Source organism: Dendronephthya gigantea, unplaced genomic scaffold (assembly GCF_004324835.1).
Source record: "Dendronephthya gigantea isolate DGI-Jeju-01 unplaced genomic scaffold, DenGig_1.0 000015F, whole genome shotgun sequence".
Taxonomy (NCBI): domain Eukaryota; kingdom Metazoa; phylum Cnidaria; class Anthozoa; order Malacalcyonacea; family Nephtheidae; genus Dendronephthya; species Dendronephthya gigantea.
Genome location: NW_021163025.1, coordinates 148,394 through 171,775, shown reverse-complemented (window position 1 = coordinate 171,775; position 23,382 = coordinate 148,394). Strand labels below are relative to the sequence as shown.

At 38.8% G+C, this 23,382-nt stretch overlaps 4 protein-coding genes across 4 annotated transcripts; all 4 read right to left on the bottom strand.

The window, feature by feature from the left end:
• Nucleotides 1-553: 553 nt before the first annotated feature.
• Nucleotides 554-3,068, bottom strand: LOC114520143 (E3 ubiquitin-protein ligase TRIM56-like). The gene is made up of 3 exons (XM_028540364.1): nucleotides 2,913-3,068; nucleotides 723-1,699; nucleotides 554-655 (listed from the first exon to the last, which is right to left on the bottom strand). Exons 1-3 carry the CDS (start codon nucleotides 3,043-3,045, stop codon nucleotides 554-556), a joined length of 1,212 nt encoding a protein of 403 aa, XP_028396165.1. The 5' UTR covers nucleotides 3,046-3,068.
• Nucleotides 3,069-4,455: 1,387 nt separating this feature from the next.
• Nucleotides 4,456-7,784, bottom strand: LOC114520091 (E3 ubiquitin-protein ligase TRIM56-like). The gene is made up of 4 exons (XM_028540299.1): nucleotides 7,552-7,784; nucleotides 5,967-6,953; nucleotides 5,137-5,394; nucleotides 4,456-4,914 (listed from the first exon to the last, which is right to left on the bottom strand). The coding sequence occupies exons 1-4, from the start codon at nucleotides 7,685-7,687 to the stop codon at nucleotides 4,595-4,597; spliced, it is 1,701 nt and encodes a 566-aa protein (XP_028396100.1). The 5' UTR covers nucleotides 7,688-7,784; the 3' UTR covers nucleotides 4,456-4,594.
• Nucleotides 7,785-9,383: 1,599 nt separating this feature from the next.
• On the bottom strand, nucleotides 9,384-19,761 carry LOC114520066 (WD repeat-containing protein 81-like). The gene is made up of 17 exons (XM_028540269.1): nucleotides 19,515-19,761; nucleotides 19,020-19,207; nucleotides 18,257-18,878; nucleotides 17,239-17,662; nucleotides 16,607-16,866; nucleotides 15,793-16,062; nucleotides 14,922-15,041; nucleotides 13,558-14,120; nucleotides 12,960-13,033; nucleotides 12,633-12,692; nucleotides 12,184-12,407; nucleotides 11,613-11,743; nucleotides 11,373-11,437; nucleotides 11,035-11,174; nucleotides 10,348-10,453; nucleotides 10,101-10,201; nucleotides 9,384-10,018 (listed from the first exon to the last, which is right to left on the bottom strand). Exons 1-17 carry the CDS (start codon nucleotides 19,569-19,571, stop codon nucleotides 9,890-9,892), a joined length of 3,534 nt encoding a protein of 1,177 aa, XP_028396070.1. The 5' UTR covers nucleotides 19,572-19,761; the 3' UTR covers nucleotides 9,384-9,889.
• LOC114520142 (WD repeat-containing protein 81-like) lies at nucleotides 19,661-23,248 on the bottom strand. The gene is made up of 6 exons (XM_028540363.1): nucleotides 23,008-23,248; nucleotides 22,064-22,236; nucleotides 21,777-21,945; nucleotides 20,103-21,474; nucleotides 19,772-19,873; nucleotides 19,661-19,698 (listed from the first exon to the last, which is right to left on the bottom strand). The coding sequence occupies exons 1-6, from the start codon at nucleotides 23,125-23,127 to the stop codon at nucleotides 19,661-19,663; spliced, it is 1,974 nt and encodes a 657-aa protein (XP_028396164.1). The 5' UTR covers nucleotides 23,128-23,248.
• Nucleotides 23,249-23,382: the final 134 nt, after the last annotated feature.

Here is a 23,382-nt window from a genome sequence, read left to right as displayed (position 1 = left end):
TGCAACATTGGTCAAAGATTACAGAAGATATATAATTAGTGAAAAGGCGATCTTATATCACATCCTCTCTTCCCATTTTTCATACCTGACTCCCAGTTTTGATCAGTGTATCCACCAAAGATACAATTATTGGCTTCCACCAAAACCACAGTCGGTCCTTTATTGTCACAATGTGAGTGAAAATCTTGGGCCATCCAACCATCTCTAGAAGCACGGTAACAGAGATCGAATTTACACTTGCTTCCCAACCATTCTTGTAGTTGTTTCATTAGAGAAACCTCTCCGTTTAAAATATTCGATGAACTTAGATTTGCCTCGATTGACGACCCTGTCGAATCACCTGTACAATAAAAGATAAAATTGTCACTAGTTTTCCAAACAAAACTTTCCCCCAGACCCCCACAGGGCCCACTGGGCTCCAGGTGACGGTAGAAGGCACCCGTCCTCCACATTCACCTCTACATTGTAAAATTCTAAAACGGAAGTCTCCAAAATCATAATATCATATTTATCATGCACGAAAAAGCGGGTTGTTTCAAGAAATTAGATCCTCTTACAGGATATTTTCCAGCACAAAACATTCAACCCTGAGAGTAGAGCTATATTCGTTTTCTTGGAAGGGTCCAGGTCGCAAGGAGCCTACAGCTCCGACACTCTAGGAAATATACATTATTCTGGTGGTAATGATTGAACATACCTTCAATGTGCCCCATTATACTAACAATTTCATCAACATTGATGCTACCAATATCACCAGGTACGAACCGAATGCCTCCATCATTTACTGGGGTCAGATCCTTCGGTTGTTCGCTTCTCAGCTTCTCAATATTCTCATCAATCACTTTTTGCAATGAGAGAATTTCTTCAACACTTCCTCTTTTTAAGAGATTTCTTGGCAAGGAAACTGAAGCTTGTACTTTATCAAGAAAATCTTTAATTCCATCGTGTTGTTCGCTCAGTTCACTGTATAATTCTTTATAAAACTTGTCCACATCTTCGTTCATTTTCTTCGCTCTTTCACAGAGTTTATCCGTTATAATCTTCAAAATCTTTTGCTTCTGCTCTTCGATTTGGTCTTTGGCAGACTCAGCATTCTTTTTGAGGGCCTTCATCACCTCACAAACGTTTTTTAACGCGCCCTTCCCTTCCGATACTTTTTTATCAAGGATCATGGAGCTTGACTGCAAAGTTTCTCTTTGTTTCTGTGCATCACCGCTCACTGCCATACACGAATGCTCTGGTTTCTGGTGATTTAATACGACACAGTCGATACAGCAAAGTTCCTTGCATGTCTCACAATAATATTTAAGCATTTCTCCTTCGTGTTTCACACAGTAAAGCTTTCTCTTAATCTTAACTTGGCTTTCTGGATTGGTCAGCTCTTCCATGGACAGAACATCGTGACTTGCTTGCTTCATCGTCACCAGCCAACTGCCATGGGCATCCGAACATTTCTTGCAAAAAAAAACCTCACATGTCGCGCAGTGATTGATGGCAGGCTCTTGGCAACGTGAACATTCGGTGGACGCTTTTGCCTTTTGTTGAATCGCCATATTTTCCAACATGTTTTTAATAAAACAATTGCTCGCCATTCCACTGATATCTTGGCTTGTTTTGAGCGTGAACTCTGAGCGACATCGGGGACATGGAAATGTCTCAATGTTCTGATCCTCACCACGGAGGCGTTCAACATACTTCACTAAACAATAAAGCACAAACAAATACAATAAATACGCCACTATATGAAATTAGCAAATGCATTTGTTTGGCGAATTTTCACAACTCGTCGTAAATCAGTAAAAATCGTACGAAAACAAGTAAATTAATCTTTATACATTAAAACAAAGGGAATTGCGAAGACCATTATGTTGGCCCAATTATCAGGCACTTGCCTAGTGCGGCCCCTATCATTGGCCTGATCGTCAGGCGTTGGTTTCGTGTTATTAGCCCGCAAGAAAAGTTATGCAGGCGATAGATATTCATGAGTCATAACTGCATCACAAAAACAGAAACGAAAATTATTCAACGGTCGATAATATTTTCTGTATTTTACCAAAAACTCACGCTTTTTGCAAATTTGTGCCACTGTAATTTGTCCCCATGCAGATACTACAGCATGTGACATCATGTGCAAAGGCAATCGCTGACAAAAGTGAAATTGATTATATAATCACATCTAAACGGTGGTGTCGCCAGCATGTTTTTTCACTATTAATTTATTTTCAAATTATTGTTTCAATGTAAAACGCGAGTGTGAAGCTGACGACGCCACTGTATATAAATGTAACATTCGTTATCCGTACTTGAACAAATATTTGATATAATTATATAGCCAGCCACATAATTTTCAGTTCATGCCGACGCAAGGGTTGTGGAATGCATATTACCTATGCCCGGTAAAGCAAAAGTACATACGCAATAATTACATAACGTATTTAGGCTGTGTAGCTGGGTTTCAGTCACGTGACAGGTTTAGCACTTGGTTGTCAACTCCAATATTTATCAAATCAAGTAAAATATTCCTTGCAGGTTTTGACCTAATGTTGAGTAGACGCTATGTGCAATTTAACGAAATTTGCTCACTTCCACAAGGCATAATTTGGCAATATGTCTTAAGTCGACCACCAAGTGTTTCGCTATGTATGTATTTAGTAGTCTTGAGTGAGACCCACTTATTAGGAGAGCTTCAATTTTAATGTATGAGATATTCTTACAAGCCACAGTCCGAATCAAACGGGTTACTTGTGTCCATTGCATGTCATCACTGCGCGCTCAAGATTCAAGGTTTTAATGACAATCTCGAACATCGTATAAATAAAAATACCGTATTAAAACCGATAAAGCGTATGACACGGTCTAATTCGTATGGCACGGGACATTCATATAAACAAAATATACTGAAACTTTGATACCTAAACATCCTTTACAGAAATCATGAAGGCAAGTTAAGCTTCTTGGATCATGTAAAATATTCGAGCACAACGAACACGTGAGAAGATCTTTGATATCGTCTTTAGGACCAACGTCGGATGCAACATTTGCCATTTCAGTTTTACTTATTTATATTCTCTGGATCAAATCACAACATCAAATTTTTGCAAGCGGCCGCCACGTTTCCCCCTCTTCAAAATTGCGAAATTTTTCCCGGAAGTTTAATTCTGGGAACTTGAATAATCTTGTCTATTTTTAGTGGTTTAACCTGCGACGAGGCTATACTCCTAACCTTTTAAGTTTTAAAAGCAACGATAACGATTAAATAATTGGCCAGGGGTCGGTTGTATCACACCCGGTTATCTTGAACGGTGGTTAAGTTCAAAATAGAAAGCCGGTCTATCGTTTTATTCAACAAGTAAACAAAATGTTTTTAACCTTAATACAAAGGCACTGCTTACAACTACATATTCAGTGCATAACAATTTTATTCAGGTTGACTCATTCGAGTGTCATTTGATTTTTACTTATCCGCCGTTTATACTAAACGGTCTTGATTTAATTTCTATACAATAATTTTTTATTATCATTCACTTTATAGTATTCTCAATTTTGATTGGTTAATTTACCTGCAGTTAACTGCGTGCAAATAATGCTCAGCTGCAAATAATACTCTGAGCATGCGCATCAATGTCAATTTTATAAACAATGGCGACTCGCTTTGCCGAACTGTCCGATAAAACGAACTGAAAATTGAAAATTGAGTGGTTAATGAATTGAAAATTCAGTGGTGAATGATAAAACAATTATTGAACTCGGTTCTCGCAAAATATCGCGATTTGTCGGTGGCTCGCAGATCAATTATTTGCCTCTGCCTTCGGCATCGGCAAATAATTGATCTGCTCGCCACCGACAAATCACGATATTTTGCTCGACCTCGTCCAATAATTGATAATTACTGATTTCGACTGTAAGAAGAGCATGCGCTCGTTGGTTTTGCGATAAAGATTTAAAAGCCTCATCTTGGTATGTTGGTATTTACACTTATATCTTATGCGCAAATTCCTATAAGGCTTGCGATGTTCTGTTGACCAAAACACGGAAAACATTTTCTAGTAATGATTCTTAGTTCAAAAATATTAAAAAATATAATAAAAATACTAACGCTAACAGATTAAGATGCGATAACCAGAACTCGTGAACGTATAATTATATATAGATCGAGTTTGAACTTTGACACCAATCGGTGTTATACACGCATGTGGCAATATCTTGATTCTACTGGCTACTGCAGTTAATTACGTGAAAAGACAACTTGAAAAGAGTCGCTATAATTGTTCCTGCACTGCAATTGGATGTTTCTGAGTAGTATAAATTATATTATTGTAATTTTGTGGGAAGCATTCTATTTTGGCGTTCTCTGACATCACATTGGGCGGCAATAGAAATGTGGTAGGATACTCGCATTATACTATATACTATGCATTATTATTATTACTGTTATTATTATCCCTAAAAGAGTACTCATAGTCTTAATCTTTTACTTCTTTAATCAAAACCAGTGACATTTTCTAGTTCAAGGCCGAGCATTGATAAAAATGCGCCAAATCACAAGGTTCTAAAACATTTTTAGAATTATTAAAAAATCTGTTGCTGTTAGTCCTCAGTTGAAAACTTCAATCTCTGTTGTGATAAATTGGAACTGGCCAGCAAGAAGGCTCTTTGCAGCAGCACTTTGGAAGACATACAATGGAGGAAGTTGATACGTTTTTCCCAAATTGCAGTATGATGCTTGATTAACATTAGGTTTACTACAAATAAGCAGATCACAGCCTCCACCAAAGGTTGGTCCATAATTAGAACGACAGCTAATCGCGTTGTGCTCCTGACCTTGCTTGATATCGGCAATGAAGGGAAGGTTGTCTTTGTTTCGTAGTGAGAACAGAAACGACGAGCTGGAATTCTTGTAGGGGAATATCAGTCCTTTAAGTTGAATAAACATGAAAATTATATTTACCCTCAAACAATGGGAAGTAGATAAACACCTGGCTCGCAGGCTCATTAATATGCGGAGAGGGAAAAACGCATGTTTTTTGAAATATACAATCTTTTACCATAAATATCAAATGTTAATGTTCTTCTAATTTCCCACATGCATACTCGAATCAAAGCGAATCATTACACGTTCAATTGCAACTTTCTTACCTGAGAGCCAGTTTCGATCAGTGTATCCACCAAAGATACAATTATTGGCTTTCACCAAAACCACGGTCGGTCCTTTATTGTCACAACGACTGTGAAAATCTTGGGCTCTCCAACCATCTCTTGAAGCACGGTAACAAAGATTCCAATTACATTTCTTTCCCAACCATTTCTGAAGTTGTTTAATGCAGGCAATCTCTCCTTTCAAAATACTGGAAGAAGTACTTAGATTTACCAGTACAGCTGAGATGTGTGAATCACCTAAATAACGATTTCAATTATTCAGGGGTTGGTGCAGGGGCGTAGCCAAAAGGGTACAGTCGCCCCTTCAATCGTTCGAGAAACCATTTTTCAAAATGTTAAAATCTGGTTAAAAAATTGTTGGGGAAAAGTGAAAGAAGACTAGATAACTTGATAGTCTCAATTGTTGCTTAAACCTCCAGCATGGTGAACCTCCTATTTTTTAGGCTTTTAGAAGCCCTTGAATATCGCCGACACCCCTTAAAAGTCAAAGGGCAAAGTTCTCCCCCAAATTCAGGGCCCTTGCTACGCCCCTGGGTTGGTTAATTTGTAATCTGGATTGTTGTTATATAGTCTGGGAAATTTAGGCATATGATCCCAAATCTCAAATTCATTAAAATGCACATAGGGCTTTAAATGAATTTTGCTATTTCGTTATCTTTATGAAGGCAGGCATGAAAAAGCTCGTTATTTCAGTCGTTTGTGTTTAAATGTTTAGGTCGTTTCTCGTTATTTTTTCGGTCACAAAATGTTTGATAAATTTATACCCTCGATCTTTCCGTCAATTTTACGACTAATGAAACTGGACCTACCTTCAACATGTCCCAATTTATTAACAATATCATCAGCAACCTTATGATCGATATCGCCAGGAAAATATTGAATGCCGCCATCATTTACTGGGGTCATATCCTCTGGTTGCTCATTTTCCAACAACTCGATATTCTCTTCAATTGCTTTTTGCAATGAGAGAACTTCTTCAATACTTCCTCTCTTCAGAAGATTTCTTGGCAATGCCACGGAAGCTTCCACTCTATCAAGATAATCTTTAATTTCGTCGTATTGCTTGCTCAGTTCATTGCGTAATTCATCATAAAAGTTGTCCACTTCCTCGTTCAACTTCCTGGCTCTTCTATCAAGCTTTGCCACCACATTCTTCGACAGTTTCTGCTTTTGTTCTTCGATCTGATCTTTGGCACTTTTTGCGTTTGTTTCAAGAGACTTCATTACCTCGCAGATATTCTTTAACGCCTGATTTCCTTCCATTAGTTTCTCATCAAGAATTTCGGAGCTAGATTTCAATGATTCTTTTTGCCAGTGTGCGTCACTCACTGCCACACAAACATGGTTTGGTTTCTGTATGTGATCTGAAACCACACAGTCGATACAGGAGAGTTCCCTGCATGTTTTACAGTAATACTTGAGCATTTCTCCTTCGTGTTTCGCGCAGTAAAGCTTTGCTTTCATTTTTACCTGACTTTCAGGAGTGCTCAGCTCTTCCACAGATAACAAGTCATGATTTCTCATCCAGCTATCGTGGGACGTGGAACATCTCTTGCAGAAAAATTCTTTGCACGTTACGCAGAGATTAGTAGCATATTCCAGACAGCGAGAACATGTAGCAGATGACTTTGCTTTTTGTTCAATCGCATTAATTTCCAACATATTTTGAACGAAACAAATGCTTGGCATCTCATCGACATCTTGGCTTACTTTAAGCGTGAACTTTTTTCGACATTTGGAGCACGGAAATGTCTCGACGTTCTTGTCATCACCACGAAAACTTTCAACATACTGCTCTATGTAAACAACAAAAGCGAAAATTACATCTCTAGGTAAAACTAGGTGAAGTTGACATCCCGGACAGGACCAGTCACCTCTGTTGCGTGTTACCGAGAAGAAGAGGTTATAATTTGCGCCGGAAACGCTCGAAAGACAGTTATATAGGGCACTTGATTGACGTTCACGGCGAACTGCAAACAGCTGACTAAAATTCGTATTCCTCATTAATTAATTTTAATAATTAACTGTCTCGACGTTGGAAAATCCTGACCATGAAAATAGAAGCATGAAATGTGAGCTAAGCTTTTAAAAACCTCTGTGTAATGTGTATAAAGTAATTAGTAATGACCTTATTTTGTGTGCAAATAACAGGTTACAAGCCTGGGCAGGTTCGGCACAATTCAAGTGTAGACACCCAGCTGACAATTAACATCTCACGAAAATATTGTTCGATTTATCAATCCGGCATAAAATTAAGCCAGTCTATATATAGCTCACCGTTAATCAGAGCAAAACGAGACCTTCAAATATCACAAATGAAATGGGGCAATCACTGGAAGGCCAAGTAGGCCTAAGCTTTTGAACAAACGAAATGTAAATAAATATTATTAATACCTAAACATCTTTTACAGAAACTATGAAGACATGACAAGCTTCTTGGGTCATGTAAAATATTTGAGCACAACGAACAAGTGAGAAGATCTTTGATTTCGTCATCAATAGAATCGTCGTTTGACAAAGCGATGGCCATTCCTTTAGCGTTGTGTTGAAATTGAGACACTTTCCCGGAAGTTCGTTGGAATCTGTATAAACCTGACCATTTTTAGTGGTCTAACCCGCGCGATAAGGCTATACCATGGGGCCATACGGCCCTTTGACCATTGAGGGATTTAGACATCAGCGAAGGAGTAGTAATTCCATGTTCATTGAAAATACAAGTATTTAATTTTTGCAATTAGGTATGGGTAACGCCTGCTGCACACGAGAGCTATCGGCTGAGCTAACAACCATGCAAGGCAATAAGCTCAGCCCGAAAACCATCCGCACACGAGGGAAACTTGTCTATCGAGGCAAATTCATCACGAAAAACTATCCGCGAGAGTAACTTGCTGAGCTAACAGCCACGCGTGGTCTTTACCTCAGCTAATAGCTTCCGTGTGCAACGGGCTTAAATTGAGGGTAAGGATAATAGGTCTTACATTAATTTTATGATTGATTATATGGTTCACCCTAATCATAAATATTACCATAATCCTAACTGGATCTCGTGGATTATATTTGTGTATTGAGAATTTGCTGGACATAGAATTTTTATCAGGAAAGGTCAGTGAACTGGAGCGATAATTCGGTCGCCATCTTTGAAGCGGCGTATTGAAGGCAGCACGGCCAAAAATTGATCAGGTTGTCGCATCAGGAGTGAACAATGTTGTGCTGCACCCTGGGAACAGTATTGTTAACAATGTTGTTGAAGCTTGTAGAATCATCAATGTTGATGCAATGTTGTTGTAACAAGTTGCAACAACGTTGATGATTCAACAAGCTTCAACAACATTGTTAACAATACTGTTCACAGGGTGCAGCACAACATTGTTCACTCCTGTTTTTAACAACTTGCATCAACATGATGATTTTTACGCGTGGTTGAAGGACTGCGCCAGTGAATTGCCTGGAACTGGTCATTAATTAGGCACAAATTAGTTTCGAAGTTAGCGGCTAAATAGCTGTGGTCATCGTTCAAGTCGGAATTGAGTTCACTGGCAAAGGCCTAACGCCTTAAACACGAAAACGAGGGTAGTCTTTTTAGAACCAGTTAATATTACGTCGCTTCGCGCTTCTGCAAGTTCATGGCGACGATCGTTCGTCATGAAATAATGATGCAATCATGTCGAAACCATAAACAGTATCGTAGTGCCCACTGTTGCACCTCGCAATCCGGATTCCTTTGGATTTCTTTTCATATCGCCTTTAAAAGCGGCGTGATATTTTCTTCACGCTTCGAGCATTGCTGTCGCGTAGCGTAAATAGCAGCCGAACCTGGTACGAATATTTATTTATAATGTAACATTATATTACGCGCGTGCTGATTGGTCGAGAAGCGTGTTTCTATTTAACAATTAGTCGCCGAAGGGGAGGTGATTACAAGCCTATATTTACTGAGCCGAAGGCGAAGTGAATATAGGCTTGTAATCACCGAGCCTGAGGCGACTAATTGTTTTAGTATAATTTCAGTATTGAAAAAGTTTTATTTATAAATACAACTGATTTATGTTCTCAATTTCTGCTTCCGAAATTTTTCCGAAACGATTTTGAGTATTTTCAGCCATGTTTTTTTGAGGAAAAGCAATAGTTACTGCTCAGACTGCTCTGAGCAGTAACTATTGCGTCATAGTTACTGCTGAGGGAGCCAATCAGAATGCTCAAAGGTCATTTTTCAATACTGAAATTATACTAAAACTGTATAGAAACACGGAAAATATTTTCTATTTCTTATTAAATGTCATTCGATGAAATCCTATGGAGTTTTATCGAGGTCTTAATTTACTTTTGATTCAATTTGCTTTAAAAGATCACATGGAATAAACGCTGGTTATTGTAAAATGTTTGTTGCAAAGTTCCTGCATATAATCCTAAATCTGACCTTAACTCTTATCAAACTACTAAACTCGAAGGATTAGATTCAGGATTAGATCCGTGTGTTCTGGACTAGACGTTTTACCTCGCAGATCATTCTGGTGATTTATGGTGATAAATTTGAACAAACTCTGTATAAATTTCAATTACGAATTTAAAACGAATATAAAAATAATCAAATCGTTCCTGATGGATCATCGGGAAACGACTGTCTCAACTTAGTTGGAAAATTTTTCAAAAGAAAAATGAAATCGAGGGAGCAACAAACGCGGAACGCGAATCACATCGCAATGACATAACATGCAATATATAGATGTAAGATCTATCCCATCAGCGTGATGTTACCATTGTCACTGCCCAGGAGATAACCTCTATTTAGTGGAAGAACTCCAAAACATGTCATGTTCCCCTTAAAAACATCACTACCAAGGCGAAGGTGGGTATACGTTGGCTGAAAATGCAAAAATGATTAATTAATTCTGTTTAAAGAGAAGCACGTACAGACGGAATAAATTTGTAAAATTTGTTGCTACCTCTTTATCAGTGAACGTATGCCACGCTATGCGATTGTTTCCAGCCAACGAAACGATCACCTTGTCGTGAATTTGGATGCTCTGAATCGTCTCCCCTGAGCCTAAAAAGAAGGGCGATGGAAAATGTCATACCTGAAGTACGTTATAGACAGCTTACCCCTGTGTTGTTTAGTTAAATATTAATAAAAAATCAGAGACCCTGTACTGTGCATAAATAGAAACGTTTGCTGTTTACAACTGAACTCACCGGTGACAGTGGGAAGTGAACACAGCGAAACAGCATCGTTTCCCCATAACTCCATCTTTTGTGTCGATGATGACGTTACATAACTTGAATTTGTGTACGGTTTAACCTATTCAGATAACACGCAAGAATACACTAAATAGGCTTCCTTGAATATTTACGCAACTTCTGAAACAAACACCGTTCTTTTTTAAATAAATGCTTTGTATTCTGCAATTTAATATTGGGTATTCACATAGTGTAGTTGCAGGTACTGATCATTGATAGATGAATTGACCAAATCTGTTTAAAAAGATTGTACTGTCTCTACACGACAGTTGTATTTTTTGTAGTCTGCTTCTGGTGACCATCATGGAGATTAATTCGTAGATTTTTTCTCCGATTCCTAGATTCGTTTTTCAAATGTCTCCTTAGCCTTTTTAACAATGTTGCTATGCGCGTGAAATTACAGTTCAAAGATTTTTATATGCATATGATTAGTGTGTGGAGGGAAAGTTGAATTATTCACCAGACAGTAGCGAAAAATAAAGTATTAAACAATTACTGGTAAAGTTTACATCCTTTAGACTTAGCGAAAGCTCTGCGTCGATCATTGTAGGTCGAACAATGGTATTAACGAGGCCTTTGACGGAATTAGATGCTCCGAAATCTCGATATTGCACCACACGGCTTACATCAGTCTGGTCTTACCTGTATAATTTCAGCCTCGTGTGCTTTCCATTGCCTGGTCAGAATTCCTCCTCGAAGATCAACCAATGACAAAGATCCACTGGAGAATCCGACAGCCATGGACGTACCGTCTTGCGTAACACACAGACTTCGGATATTACCTGTACGTGGATTGTAAACAGAGAAACGAAGAAGTAATAGTGCTGCAGAACTATTCTATCTGTATAACTGGATATACATGTATATCTGAGAAACTGAAATGTTAATGTTAAAATTGATATATGGGTTTTGGCAGACATGAAGTACAGCGCTTGAAACGGGCACATAGCTGAAGAAAGATCAGCAAGTTCAAAAGTTACCTGCGAGGCCGTTGCTGGTTACTTTCCACGTGTGTCCAAAGTTACCTTCACGAGAATCAATGAATCTGAAAACACCAGTACCAAAATCAAATAAGTTTATTTATCGTAATAAAGAAGCTCCAATTGACGAAATCTTGCTATGGAGTAAGATAAGAGCTGTTGTTTTCAAATACAACTGGGATAGAATATGACTTTGTCTTTAAGGAGTATTACAAGATCGTTCGAAGTTAAAGTCCTCACCTGACAGTTGAATTTTGCATCCCAGTGACCAAGCAAGGACTGGGGCATGGCAGGGTTGCCATAGCAACCGCTTCTTTGCTTTTCTGAAACTTGAGTTTAAGAACAGACGACCCTGTAGGTATGTCCCAAAACTGGCGGTGGAAAAAAAGATCGTGAAACTACGTTGGAAATACGAGAGCTCGTTAATTCCCAGCTGATTCTACATTCTCTCAACTACAATGTCCTTTACAAAACTAGTTGCTAATTTAAAGTTCATTTACATTATGCGTTTTGTTGTTTACGATTCTTAGGCTGGCGTATGTGAATGTATAAACACGTGTACATGCAAACGTCACATTTTAAATTCGCCATCTTATGTGATGAGCAAAGGTTGTGGCGTCAGCACTCGTTTCCATTTGTCAGAATGATAATAGCATACAACTAATCGTAAAGTGTAAATAGGCCTTTATAACAACGCTGTAATTAATTATATTAAAACATGATATTTGCCCACCCCTTGCCGACTTAGAATTGTTCACACAAAAGGGCATTTAAAATTAAATACTTAAGTGCCTGAAACCACTAAACTCACATGAACAGATCCATCGCACGAGACTGCTTGTCTCATAACGTCTATGACGTCAACAGCAAAGACTGGCTTACGATGATCGTACGTTGTCCAGGAGCACGCTGATTGGCCAGTTCCGTCGCCATGGTTATTGAGTAGCCACAGTTTGACAGTTTTGTCACGGCTGGCGGACAGAAACAAATGTTCACTGTCCTGAATATGGATATCTTTCACAACGTCACTGTGTCCTAAGGGAAAAAAAAGGTTTAAAAAGCGCTCGAGAAACTGTTGTTTTCCATGCACCTAGTTTCCACCAAGCTGTATTTCGTCTATCGCTCATAAGGTGAAGGTAAGCGCTTTATAATTTACAAGTAGTTTCACAAGTCAGTAAGCGACTAACTAAATTAGTGAAAACTTTGAGTCTGATTTAAAGATGTCATATCTTTCTTTATGCGAATCAGTATAATGCTTACCAGCGAAAGTTTGAAGCTTCAGTTGTGAAAACGAGTCTCCATCAATCTTTTTTCTTTTTCCTATAATACATTTTTATTAACGATAAATGTAACATGTCAAGCACGTGGAGAACTAGCACGTTTCAAATAAAAGATTGCACGTAGAAACTCGGCAAAGATAATCATCGTTTCCCTCAGACGGTAACATCTTTCAGGAAATCGGGTGTGGTGTTACAGTTACAATTTTTCAATCAGACATGTAATAATCAAAATCGTGAACACAATGGGCTTTAATCAAGCTCTTTTCTTACATTAGTAAAATTAATTCATCACAAACTCAAGTCTCACCTAAATGACTCTTCCAATACTTCAACCAGTTCCCAGTCAAATGTTGTCTCGACGATACAAATGTCGTTTTTGCTCTTAAAAATTTTATCAGTACATGCTTTTAGTACTGTCGTGTAGTTTATTTTGTATGATATAAAATACTTAAAACAAATGATATGGAGTAACAATGATATATTCTTCGACATTCACAACGAATGTTTGACATTCATAACAAATCGAGTTCACTTCGAAACAAAAACATCTTGCAAACTTAAGATATGAGTTATCAAGAGAGACAAGACGCAAATGCTCAACAAACTTGTAAATAATTAAATCAGTTTGGTTTGCCAATGATTCTGAAAAACAGTCAAAATTTTACCAATTGACTAATTTTGCATTATCTTTCTTAAAATTCATATATTAAGGCCTGTTTCTGACGTCGAACATTTTATGTGCTGAACCTGATGTTAATGAGCATAAATCTTTGTTTAAGTCAAATCTTTCATTTGCATTCGATTCGGCAAATGAAAAGTTCGAAGTCTGAAACACTCCTAGGTTTGTAAGATGTCTTTATTTGTCGGGGTATGTTTACTCCTCTATTACCTCGATTGCCGCGTACCTTTTTTCCTGTTGAAAAGCATCACTTCGTTCGAGGCTAGCACTCTTCGCAACCTTTCGAGTTTCTGGCTCAGCCAAGTAGCTACTTTCTGAATCAAACGGCTTCGGTTTAGGTTCTGTATCCGTTGGTGTCATTGCCTTCGGCGTGTGATTAGACAATGCTTTGTCTACCGAACAGCACAACTGCCATATCATCTCGTTGTTCTTATCCAAAGTCGCTGTCATGTACGTGTCCCCGAGGCATTTACATAGAGTGATGTACAAGTTATACGCCAACGATGCGTTGAAGGTTTCGCGTATCTCGTCCGCGCAAGGCTGTCCTGGCGAGCTGTCTTTGTTTGGGGACGTAGGAGTGGAACCAAATTCGAAACAGGAAAACAATGTGGCGATCAGAGGCGAGAGAAGGTCCTGGGCCGAAGGTCGCTCAAAGATTTCGCATACAACTTGAAGAATATCGAGGATGAGCAAGGCGAGGAAGGTCCTCGCAGGAGCTTCGCTTGCAAAAGTTATCGTCGCAGACGATATTAAACAAAGGACCAGATCCAGAGCTTGATAACAGAGCATCTGAAACGATAAAATGGACTAATCATTGAAGATGTTAACTTCCGAGATGCACCCATATGAATAAATCTAGTTGTACATAGCAGCATTTCAGGTATTGTTTTAAAGTCAACTTTTGAAGGCATTGCCTATTTTAATACTCCCAGGTATTCTGATTGGCCAATCTTAGTCACTGATCTATATATAGCGTTGTGAAAGTATTATGTATTGAAATAGCAATAGTTTGCAGTAAAGTTGGTGGCTTCACTGGATGGCCGGTCAAAGTTTGTTCATACTACTTGATGAATCTCAGGCCTGTTTCAGACGTCGAACTTTTTATGTGCAGAGGTCGGCGTTAGCATATCGACTAACGTACATGACGTCATAAATTTTGCAATAACGGAAGTATAAATAAAGAAGTCTTACATGAAGTCTTTCTAGAGCTGGTTAAAAATGAATAAAATAAAAATGGCGATGAATGATGATACATTTATACATTTATAAATGTACACGTAAGTGTAAATGTCTGTTACCCTCATACCCAGTATAGGAGTGATCATATACTTATGTAATAGTATCTCTGGCTTTACCTTAATTAGGGTTAGGGTTAGGGTTATTGAAAATTTTTGTGATGTCATGTACGTTAGTTCGATATGATCTAACGCCGACCATGTGCAGAACCTAACGCGCATTCGATTCAGACAAACGGGGCTAAATTTGTGGGAAGTTTGTGTACATCTTTAGTATACGAAAACGACCGTTGTTTGTTTGCCTTGTTGAACTACCCACAGTTCTACCAACTACGAGCCTGTTGCTAGGATTTACCTCAAACTGTTGCAGCAATGAATCTTGGGAAATGCAAGTAATATATTCCCTGACAAGAACAAGCGCTCCAGCAAGATTTGCTTCACCTTTCACACTCACGTGCTCTGACGAGATATTGATCTAAAGTGAACATAAACATTATTTAAAAAGTACCTAACGGCGCTGATTCACATCATTTCTTGTAATTATCAGTTCAAATTATTAAGTTATGTAGTATAACTAACAATTATTGAATGAGGTTGAGTGTGATATCGAGAATTATCAAGCCGAAGTTTGCATTATTCGCCGAAGCGAAGCTGAGGCGGATAACGCAAACTGAGGCTTGATAATTCTCGATATCATGCGAAAACCAAATTCAATAATTGTTTTATTATGTATTTCCTTTTTAGAGAGGAAGCCTGCGCCATTATTGACAACAAACTAGCGGCAAAAAATTACGTCACCTACGGATAATTTTCAATGTCGTGTAGGTGGCAAGACATTGAGAATTATCTGTAGGTTTTTAGCCAATCACAATCGAGATTGCATTAGTAATGCATAATAATAACAAATATTTACACCATGATCTCGATCTTATAAAAGCTGATGGACAGCAACGCGAAGGCAAAGACCAAATTATTGGTTAATGAAAATGATTTTTTATTAGATTATTAAATTTGGCAACAGACGCAGACTCACTATATCTACGTCAATAGTTCTGAATGACATCTGCGCAGTTAGCTTCGAGTTAGCTCCAAAACACATGATTCTGATTGGCCAATTCTATCACTAACTATAGTTTAAAAGTTTTTATAAAACCAAACGTTGAGATGAGAGCTAATTCTATTTTATGTACACAATAGACTTCAAAGTAATAAAGCACGAATCTTACCTTAGACATAACAAAAGGCAAATACTGATGAACAACAACAGCTTCGCCATAAACTTCGGCACAAGACCTTATACAACGCAATATCCACTTAGCATTAGTGTCCCCAATCAGCATTCCTTTATCGCCCAATCCAACAACGCCAACATAACATTTCACCAGCAAACCTAAAAGCGGTTTAATGATGTGATTCGATGTCAGCAGTGGTCCAAGTCTTGGTGTGAAACAACAAATGCTTTCTGCTGCAGCTTCGGGTATTTCACGTTCCATAGCCTAAAATATAATAGGAAAACATTGAAGGAATTCAAGAAAAATAGGGCTATCCCTAAAAAATACTGTCTATGTAACCTTGTTTTGCTTCCCCCACCAATTTAATTTCTATCGACTAAAATAGACGTCTTTTTCCCCAGTAATTTGGCTGTCTGAAATTTCTGACTTGAAAGAAACATGGTAAGCCACAACATTGCGCGCATTTTTTTGACATTTTCTGTCGGAGATTTCTAACATTTTTATGCTCAAATTTCCCCAAATTTCTAATCTATAGCTATGTTAACTAAGCAACACCGAATATGTATTTATACGTCATCTGCATGGTCGTCGCTAAAATGTTTAGACAAGGGGGTGTTTTCCGAAAAAGAATTTTTCCGCTTATCCAAATATTTTCCCGAAAGAAAACTGTATGACCATCAGTTGCAACAGGACTTTCACGGGGTGGCAACGATGCCCCTCTCCCCGCGACGCCATGACGCGACGCCCAACCCCGCGACGCCACTGACCATATGGTGGAGCACTACTGTTACTACTTATTTTAACTCACATTATCAATTATTTCTACGTCCTCCTTGTCGTCTTCCAAATGCTCCGAGTGAAACGAGACGGACCGTTCCAAACTGAAGTCCGAATCGGCAATTCTTTCCCAGTCATCGTCGGAGTCTCGTCGTGCTACGGTCGGAAACGACCGGTTAAAGATGGCATCGTTTTTTTCAATCGTTCCAACTTCGTCATCGTCCTCATCCACGTCATTTTCGTAGCCATACTCTTCTTCATCGTCACTCAAGAAGTCTTCTTGTATGTTTCCTGAGAATGAAATATAAGAGATGTCTTAATTATAAAGCCATTGTTTTACTTAACTTGGACGAGACCACAGACTGAGGGTGGTCTACGACTAAGTCTTGAACGAAACGGCACTTAAGTATAAAAATATCTCCAATTTGTCGGAGAAACTCATTCCAGCTAAAAGTGCTGAAAGAAAAAAAAATGGTTTACAACAGCGATTGTTTAGGAGGCACTGCTTTAAATTCTGCAGCTGAACATATTTCAGCTGGGAATTATTTTATTTTACAATGGTGAGAAGTTTTTCAATGGGACGCTCATTAAACTCATCGACGCCTTACAACGTATTCGGCCTTCCCCACATTTAATAAATAGATCATTAAATATTTTAGCTACCTGATTTTGGGTAAAAGTTAATATCATAAGCACAATCAGTCGTGTCAACACCCGGCTCTAGATCCAAGCGGTCACATTTTTCTTTTCCAGAATTTTCTATGCAGGTATTTTCATCAAAGTTCGCAGTAGCGTCCTTACGGCTTTCATATGTTTGATCACCAGCTTCTGCAATCCCACTCGATTTTTCTGACGGTCTAGAAGCGGCCGTCCCTGGTTCACTGTACGCCTGATTTTTACTTTTATCGCTTACATCACCAGATTCGTTCGCGTGTTCAATATTTTGACCACTAGATTCACCATTTTCACCATTGGATTTCTCACTAAGTTCGTTTTGTGCTTCCCCTGCATCACTCGGAACAGGGTCCTTGTCATCTTCAAGAACAGCTCCTTGCACCTCTTCTTGACTGCAGGTATCGACATTTACCTAAAGCCATATTTCTTAGGTAAATATTTGATCTGCTGATAGACTATTATAAGCCGGTTGTTCGAATAGGTTAAACGGCGAATAAGCCAAAGTTTAAAAATGCTCTCATATACATCATGTGAATGACTGAAACTACATTTTATGCATTTAATATGTACTTCCAATGACAATTATTAAAACCATTTACATCGAAATATTTCAGCTCAGTTGTTCAATAAATAGATAATTTGGTTTTCTATTTTTAACTTATCCACCGTTTAAGCTAAACGCCTTTCGAACAACTGGCCCCAGCGGTTGTTAAAAACTACCTTCAAATTTGACTTCAAAGATGACCGACAAATTAGCGTTCCAGGTTTTATTATAGTTCACTAGTTACCGTTCCGCATTTTGGCGGGAATTTGATCACATAGTTTTCAAGATGGCGTCAACTTAAAGATCAATACTTGGATGGGATTAGGAGAAAATGGATTAGGATGAAACTCGACCGTTAAGTAGTCGTGGAGTTTCGATATTTGTTGCTTCCTGTATCTTTAAAATATCCCAAGGAAAGTAATATACGGTTTTGGGCTAGCTACACTATAATATTGCACTAACCTGTGGGTCTCTGTTTGATGAGTTCAATGCATCGACGATAAAGGAAAGAAAATGGTCAAGAAACTGATCCATGCCAAATCGCACGATCAGTTTCGACAAGAACGACTGATGAAAGAGTAAAACCGAAGCGTTGCTCGCTCGTACATCGTAATGCTTCAGCAATTGCTTCAGGAATGTCTTTTTTGTTCGCTGTGGTCCTAAACGCGCCGCCAGTGGTTCAAACAGATGTAAAAACGCTTGCAGTTGAGTGTTTTCGTTAGCAAATAACGGTCTCAGATAGCTTATCAACAGATCAAGTCCCTCGCCGTTCAAATCCGTAAGCAAATCTGGTAGATGTCGAACAGCGATTTCGACTTGCCGTGAAATGTAAGAAAGATCGCTAAGGTTGTTGGTCAAAGCAAACTTTTCGCAATTTTTGTTTCCCTTAGTCAAGCTACTGGTTTCTGGGTTACCCAGATTGAATTCGACAAGGAATTCGTAAAGCTTTTTGAAGTATGACGGGAATGGTATAATGTTCACATGTTGTTGAAGTAACAGTTCGGGGGTTAATGGAGGAAATCCGTGACGTTTGTGAAGACCACAGCCTTCCTCGAACAACGTTTTTACTCCATCGCGAAGAATTCTGAAAAGAAAGCTGCGCATTACTAGAATGTTGAAGATACAATATTCTTCATACAAAATTTCGCGCGATCATAAAATAGCCCCTCTTCTCCGAGATCACAAAATACAGAATTACGAACATCTCTAATTCAGGATAACTTACCCTGGAATGGCAAATTTTCCAGCGCTAAACACTTTTTTGGCCATGTGGAATCTCTCTTTCTGTGTCAAATCACATGGCAAGAGTCTCATCTTCGCAGGAAGAAACATTTCCATCAGCATCGTGCACAAGTTTTGAATTTCATTGTGGCGAGCTGTATCTGGAAATTCCAGTCTTTGCGAATTTACCACCTGGAAAAAAATATGATTTCACCGGGGGAAATGTAATATTAGGGGGGAAATGTAATATCAGGGCTCGGGAAATTAATCCATTCTGACAATCCAAAGTATGGCTATAAATTTTCGAACAAATTCAATAATATTCAAATGCGTTGGTTGTTTGTGTGGGCTTCCTTTATTTTTTTACTTTGCAGAATAGGTTATTGGATGCAGTTATAGGCTGTTGCCGATGTTATTGATAGCTGTTATTTTTGCTCTGGTTATAATGACTTTAAAAACCGTTAGAATCGTTGCACCTAAAATAAATAAAATGATTTACCTGGTCATTTGCTGATGTATTTTTTGCGATAGGATGACCGTTCTGCTTCGTTTGCATCTTGAACTTGGTAAGCAGCTCCACTTGATCAAATTCCTCGAGCGGACCATAACCTATCGGCAGCGATATCGGCAAACTATCGATGCTTTTCAAAATGTCAGTTGTCGTCTCAACGGGATCTTTGAATCTCAAAAAGGCAGGAAAAGTAGGGCGTGGCAACAATTTCTTGAAACTCGTAGAAGCATTCAGTTCGTCTTCACCCGTTTCAACTTTCATGTCATAATCAAGCTCATCCCATGAACTTGGTGAGACCTCATCGCACGTGTACTCTGCCTGGCCCTCTTCAACGAAACCAAGCTGACCTTAATGATGATGAAAAAGTTTTACGATCTAAAACTGATTTGAAATTCATCTGGTCCAACAAAAGTTTACAGTAAATACTGTATGCGTTAAAATTATTTGTGAAAATATGTATAGCTACATATGATATATGATTTTCTATAACCAGGAGAAACGATGCATAATATTTTTCACTGGGCCTTTAGGTAATGGCTTGAGTCTTACACACTTTGTCCACATAAACAATAATACCTTCGTTGGAGACATCCCTCATCTCATGTTCAAGGCCATCTTCCAGATTGACCATGGATGGATACAAAACCATGTCGTGATGTCGATGTTGTTTTGGGTGCGGTTGCTCGAACAACTGCACCACACCATGACTGCTAATCGTCTGATGCTGATCAACTAAATGAAGATACACATTTTTCGCCTTTTCCGCAGGAAGCCCGACCAACTTATACCCAAACGTCAAATCGATCCAGTCATGCAAGTGAGCACAAACGTACTCGCTTTCCAGCGCTTTGCGATGTAACCGTACAAAGTCCTCCGTGCTTTTAGCCCAGGGCGGTATACCAAGGTCCTGCAGATCGGGGTGAATTGATTTGAAAATTGTAGGGTCGCTGTAAAACTCGGGTATGCACTCGTCTGGAGTCCATTCTTGCAGGCGTTGCATGTTCGCGGGATACTCGTTTGGCTCCCATTTCGCGCGAACGTGTTTTTGGAGCACGCTTTTCGGGGTCCTACGTGAAAGATACACGTGATACGTGATCTCGGAAAGGACTCCGGAGACGTGATGTGGCGGATTCTCGGTCACGTCTTCATCTGAATCTGCGACGTTTTTGAACGTGATGTCCAACTGGAAGTCGCCTTTGTTGATGCGAAATTTCGATTTTGTCAGATCACGGTATTTGCCGCTGGGTGACGTGAAGTCTGTGACCCAAGGGAGCACAGGGTGATAGTTGGGGTCACCGAGTCGGCGTCCGGCTAGCTTGTTCAAAGCCATCAAATAATCAAAATTGCTTATTTCCTTCTTAACCCACATATCAATTAACTCTGGTAGACCGCAATTTTGAAATGGAGACGACACCTCGCAAGCGCCGATCTCTTTTGAGTCCGACTCGGGTTTTACCGGAGAACCTTGTTCCGCGCTTTTGGTGGGTTTCTTGGTCTCAGGCGTCAAATCACCGACGTTGGCACTGCTCGCACTTAAATGAAGCCAAAGGCAATTCCCAAGCATTATATTTTGAAGGCTGTTTACCGTACAGTAATAACCAAAAGCGTGGAACGTTTCAAACATTTTAAGGATTTGATACAACAGGAATAAAGGCTTCGTGATCGTGGACGATATGACACTAGGACTGAACCAAACAACGTCTTGCAACGAATGAGGGGCGAGCGGCTCAAAAACGAAATACGCGCTTTTGCTCTCCAGTATTCCGTAAATCGACAAGAGACCAGAGAAGCTTTTTTCAGTTGACGGCTCAAACGATTCTTTGGAAGGCAACTTTTCCACTGAGTTGGAATTGCTGACTTTGAGATCTGCGGATTCGTCACGAGACACTTTGCCGAGCTTGATGATTTCCAAATTGAACAAATGTTTGGCAAAGCGCCGTAGAATGTCCTGAAAATTAAATTTTTAGAAAGAAAACAGAGACCATTTAGCAGTGGCAACTAAAATGACAAAATTTACGTAAAAGACAAAAACTAACACATGCGAGGCGGGTGGAAGACCGTGTCAAGACGGGAATTCGTAACAAAAATAACTGAAAAATAAGTCTCAGAAACACAATAAAGTCATTATTGTCTATTTAATCGTTGTTGATGAATATGAGCTAGTTGCAGATAATAATGAGCTCGTCGGTTATTAGCGGGGACCGATTTCTGGCAAGGTTATTAGACGTATAAAATAAAGTTATCCAGTACCTCTCCGGAAATCTCTTCAATTTCTCCATCACCATTCTGTGGTGTACTGCTGTATTTTTTTGAAGATTGCAGCAAATAATTCTTGAAGTTTTCCGTTGACACATATGACATCAAATCAGCAAAGGTGTCGCTGCATGGAAAGTTGCGATCACATGGGACTTTTGGAATCCTAAAATTTACATTACATTATTGGATTGATGTCCCGTTAGAGAAGCATTCAAATGCAGGCACCTCCATTGATATGTAATGGTACATATACCAAGGAAAGCTGTAAGACTATGTCATACCTAAAAGACTGCAATGGTTTATTGTAGATTTTCAGAACTACACGTTTCCATGGCTTAGGTACTTCATTATTTGATCTCTGAAGTAACAGAAATCTTTCATATGAAGTTCCAGAATAACTGTTTGGCTTAGTGTACACACCATCACAAAGTTCTTGCAACCATTTCCCTTCAACCTTAAAGAGAAGATTACAATACATATAATTTCTCCTGTATGCATTCACAGAAGACTATATGTAACAAGTTATAGCAAGTTATATCAGGGATAAGACGACATTTACTATTTTGCACACCACCTTGAGTGGGACAGAGAAACCACATACTCCTTGCTGAAGCTAGCTGATCCTTGATTACTTATCAATGAAATTCTTTATTAATTAAAAAAATATGGAATGCATAGTGCATTATAACCAGACATCAATTTGCTCCTCAATGAAAAAGTACTTGAAGTTGGAAGAGAAAATTATGTGGAAAAAAGTAGTAGTGGTAATGCATCAATCAAGTTAAATTATTGAGCATGGAGACCGGTAGGGTATGCCATACTCATGGCCTCATTGACTAGCCTGGCACCCTTCTATACCAGAATGTACAACTTGCAGACATGGGATCATAAAGTGTTCCAATGGAAGTCAATAAATATGGAAGTCGATAAATAGACATCAATTAATTAGAGCAGTCATTATAAGCAACTAAAAGATATACATTAACATTTGGGCAAGCTGTTATAGCAACCTAGGAGGAGGGAGGTTATTTCATAGGGAGGTTATTTCATACACTTTCAGTGCAACCCCTGCTGTAATTTTTAGTTATAATCTCTAAGAATTTATTCACTTTAGCAAATACTGATGTGCCGAAATTAGTTTCAATAAATAAATCGGTCCTGCTTGTGCGCATGCAGGATACATGCACTGTCAAAGGGAAGACATATTTGAGAAATATTTACTCACTAAGGCTAAGCACTCAATGTGGTGATCTTTCACACGCCATTCTTGCAAATCAGCTTCGTCAAAACCTAGCTCGTTTGCAGCCAAATACAGACCTTGCTGAAGAGACAATTGACATCCCATTCAGCGCCTAAATGTTTCATGCAGACAAAAAAACACAATTCTCAAGGCAGAACACTGTAACTCCGGAATAAAATGATCTTTTTCGAGAAAATGATAACCAACCCTGTAATTATCTAACGAATGTTATGATTGTGAAAGCAAAATTGTTATTTCCGCAAAATGTGAAGAACGTCATGTAAGTTCGACATTTTGGCGTTAAAATGTTGCAATTAGTAAATTGATACATTTATGCAGTGTTTGGATATCAAGGATAAT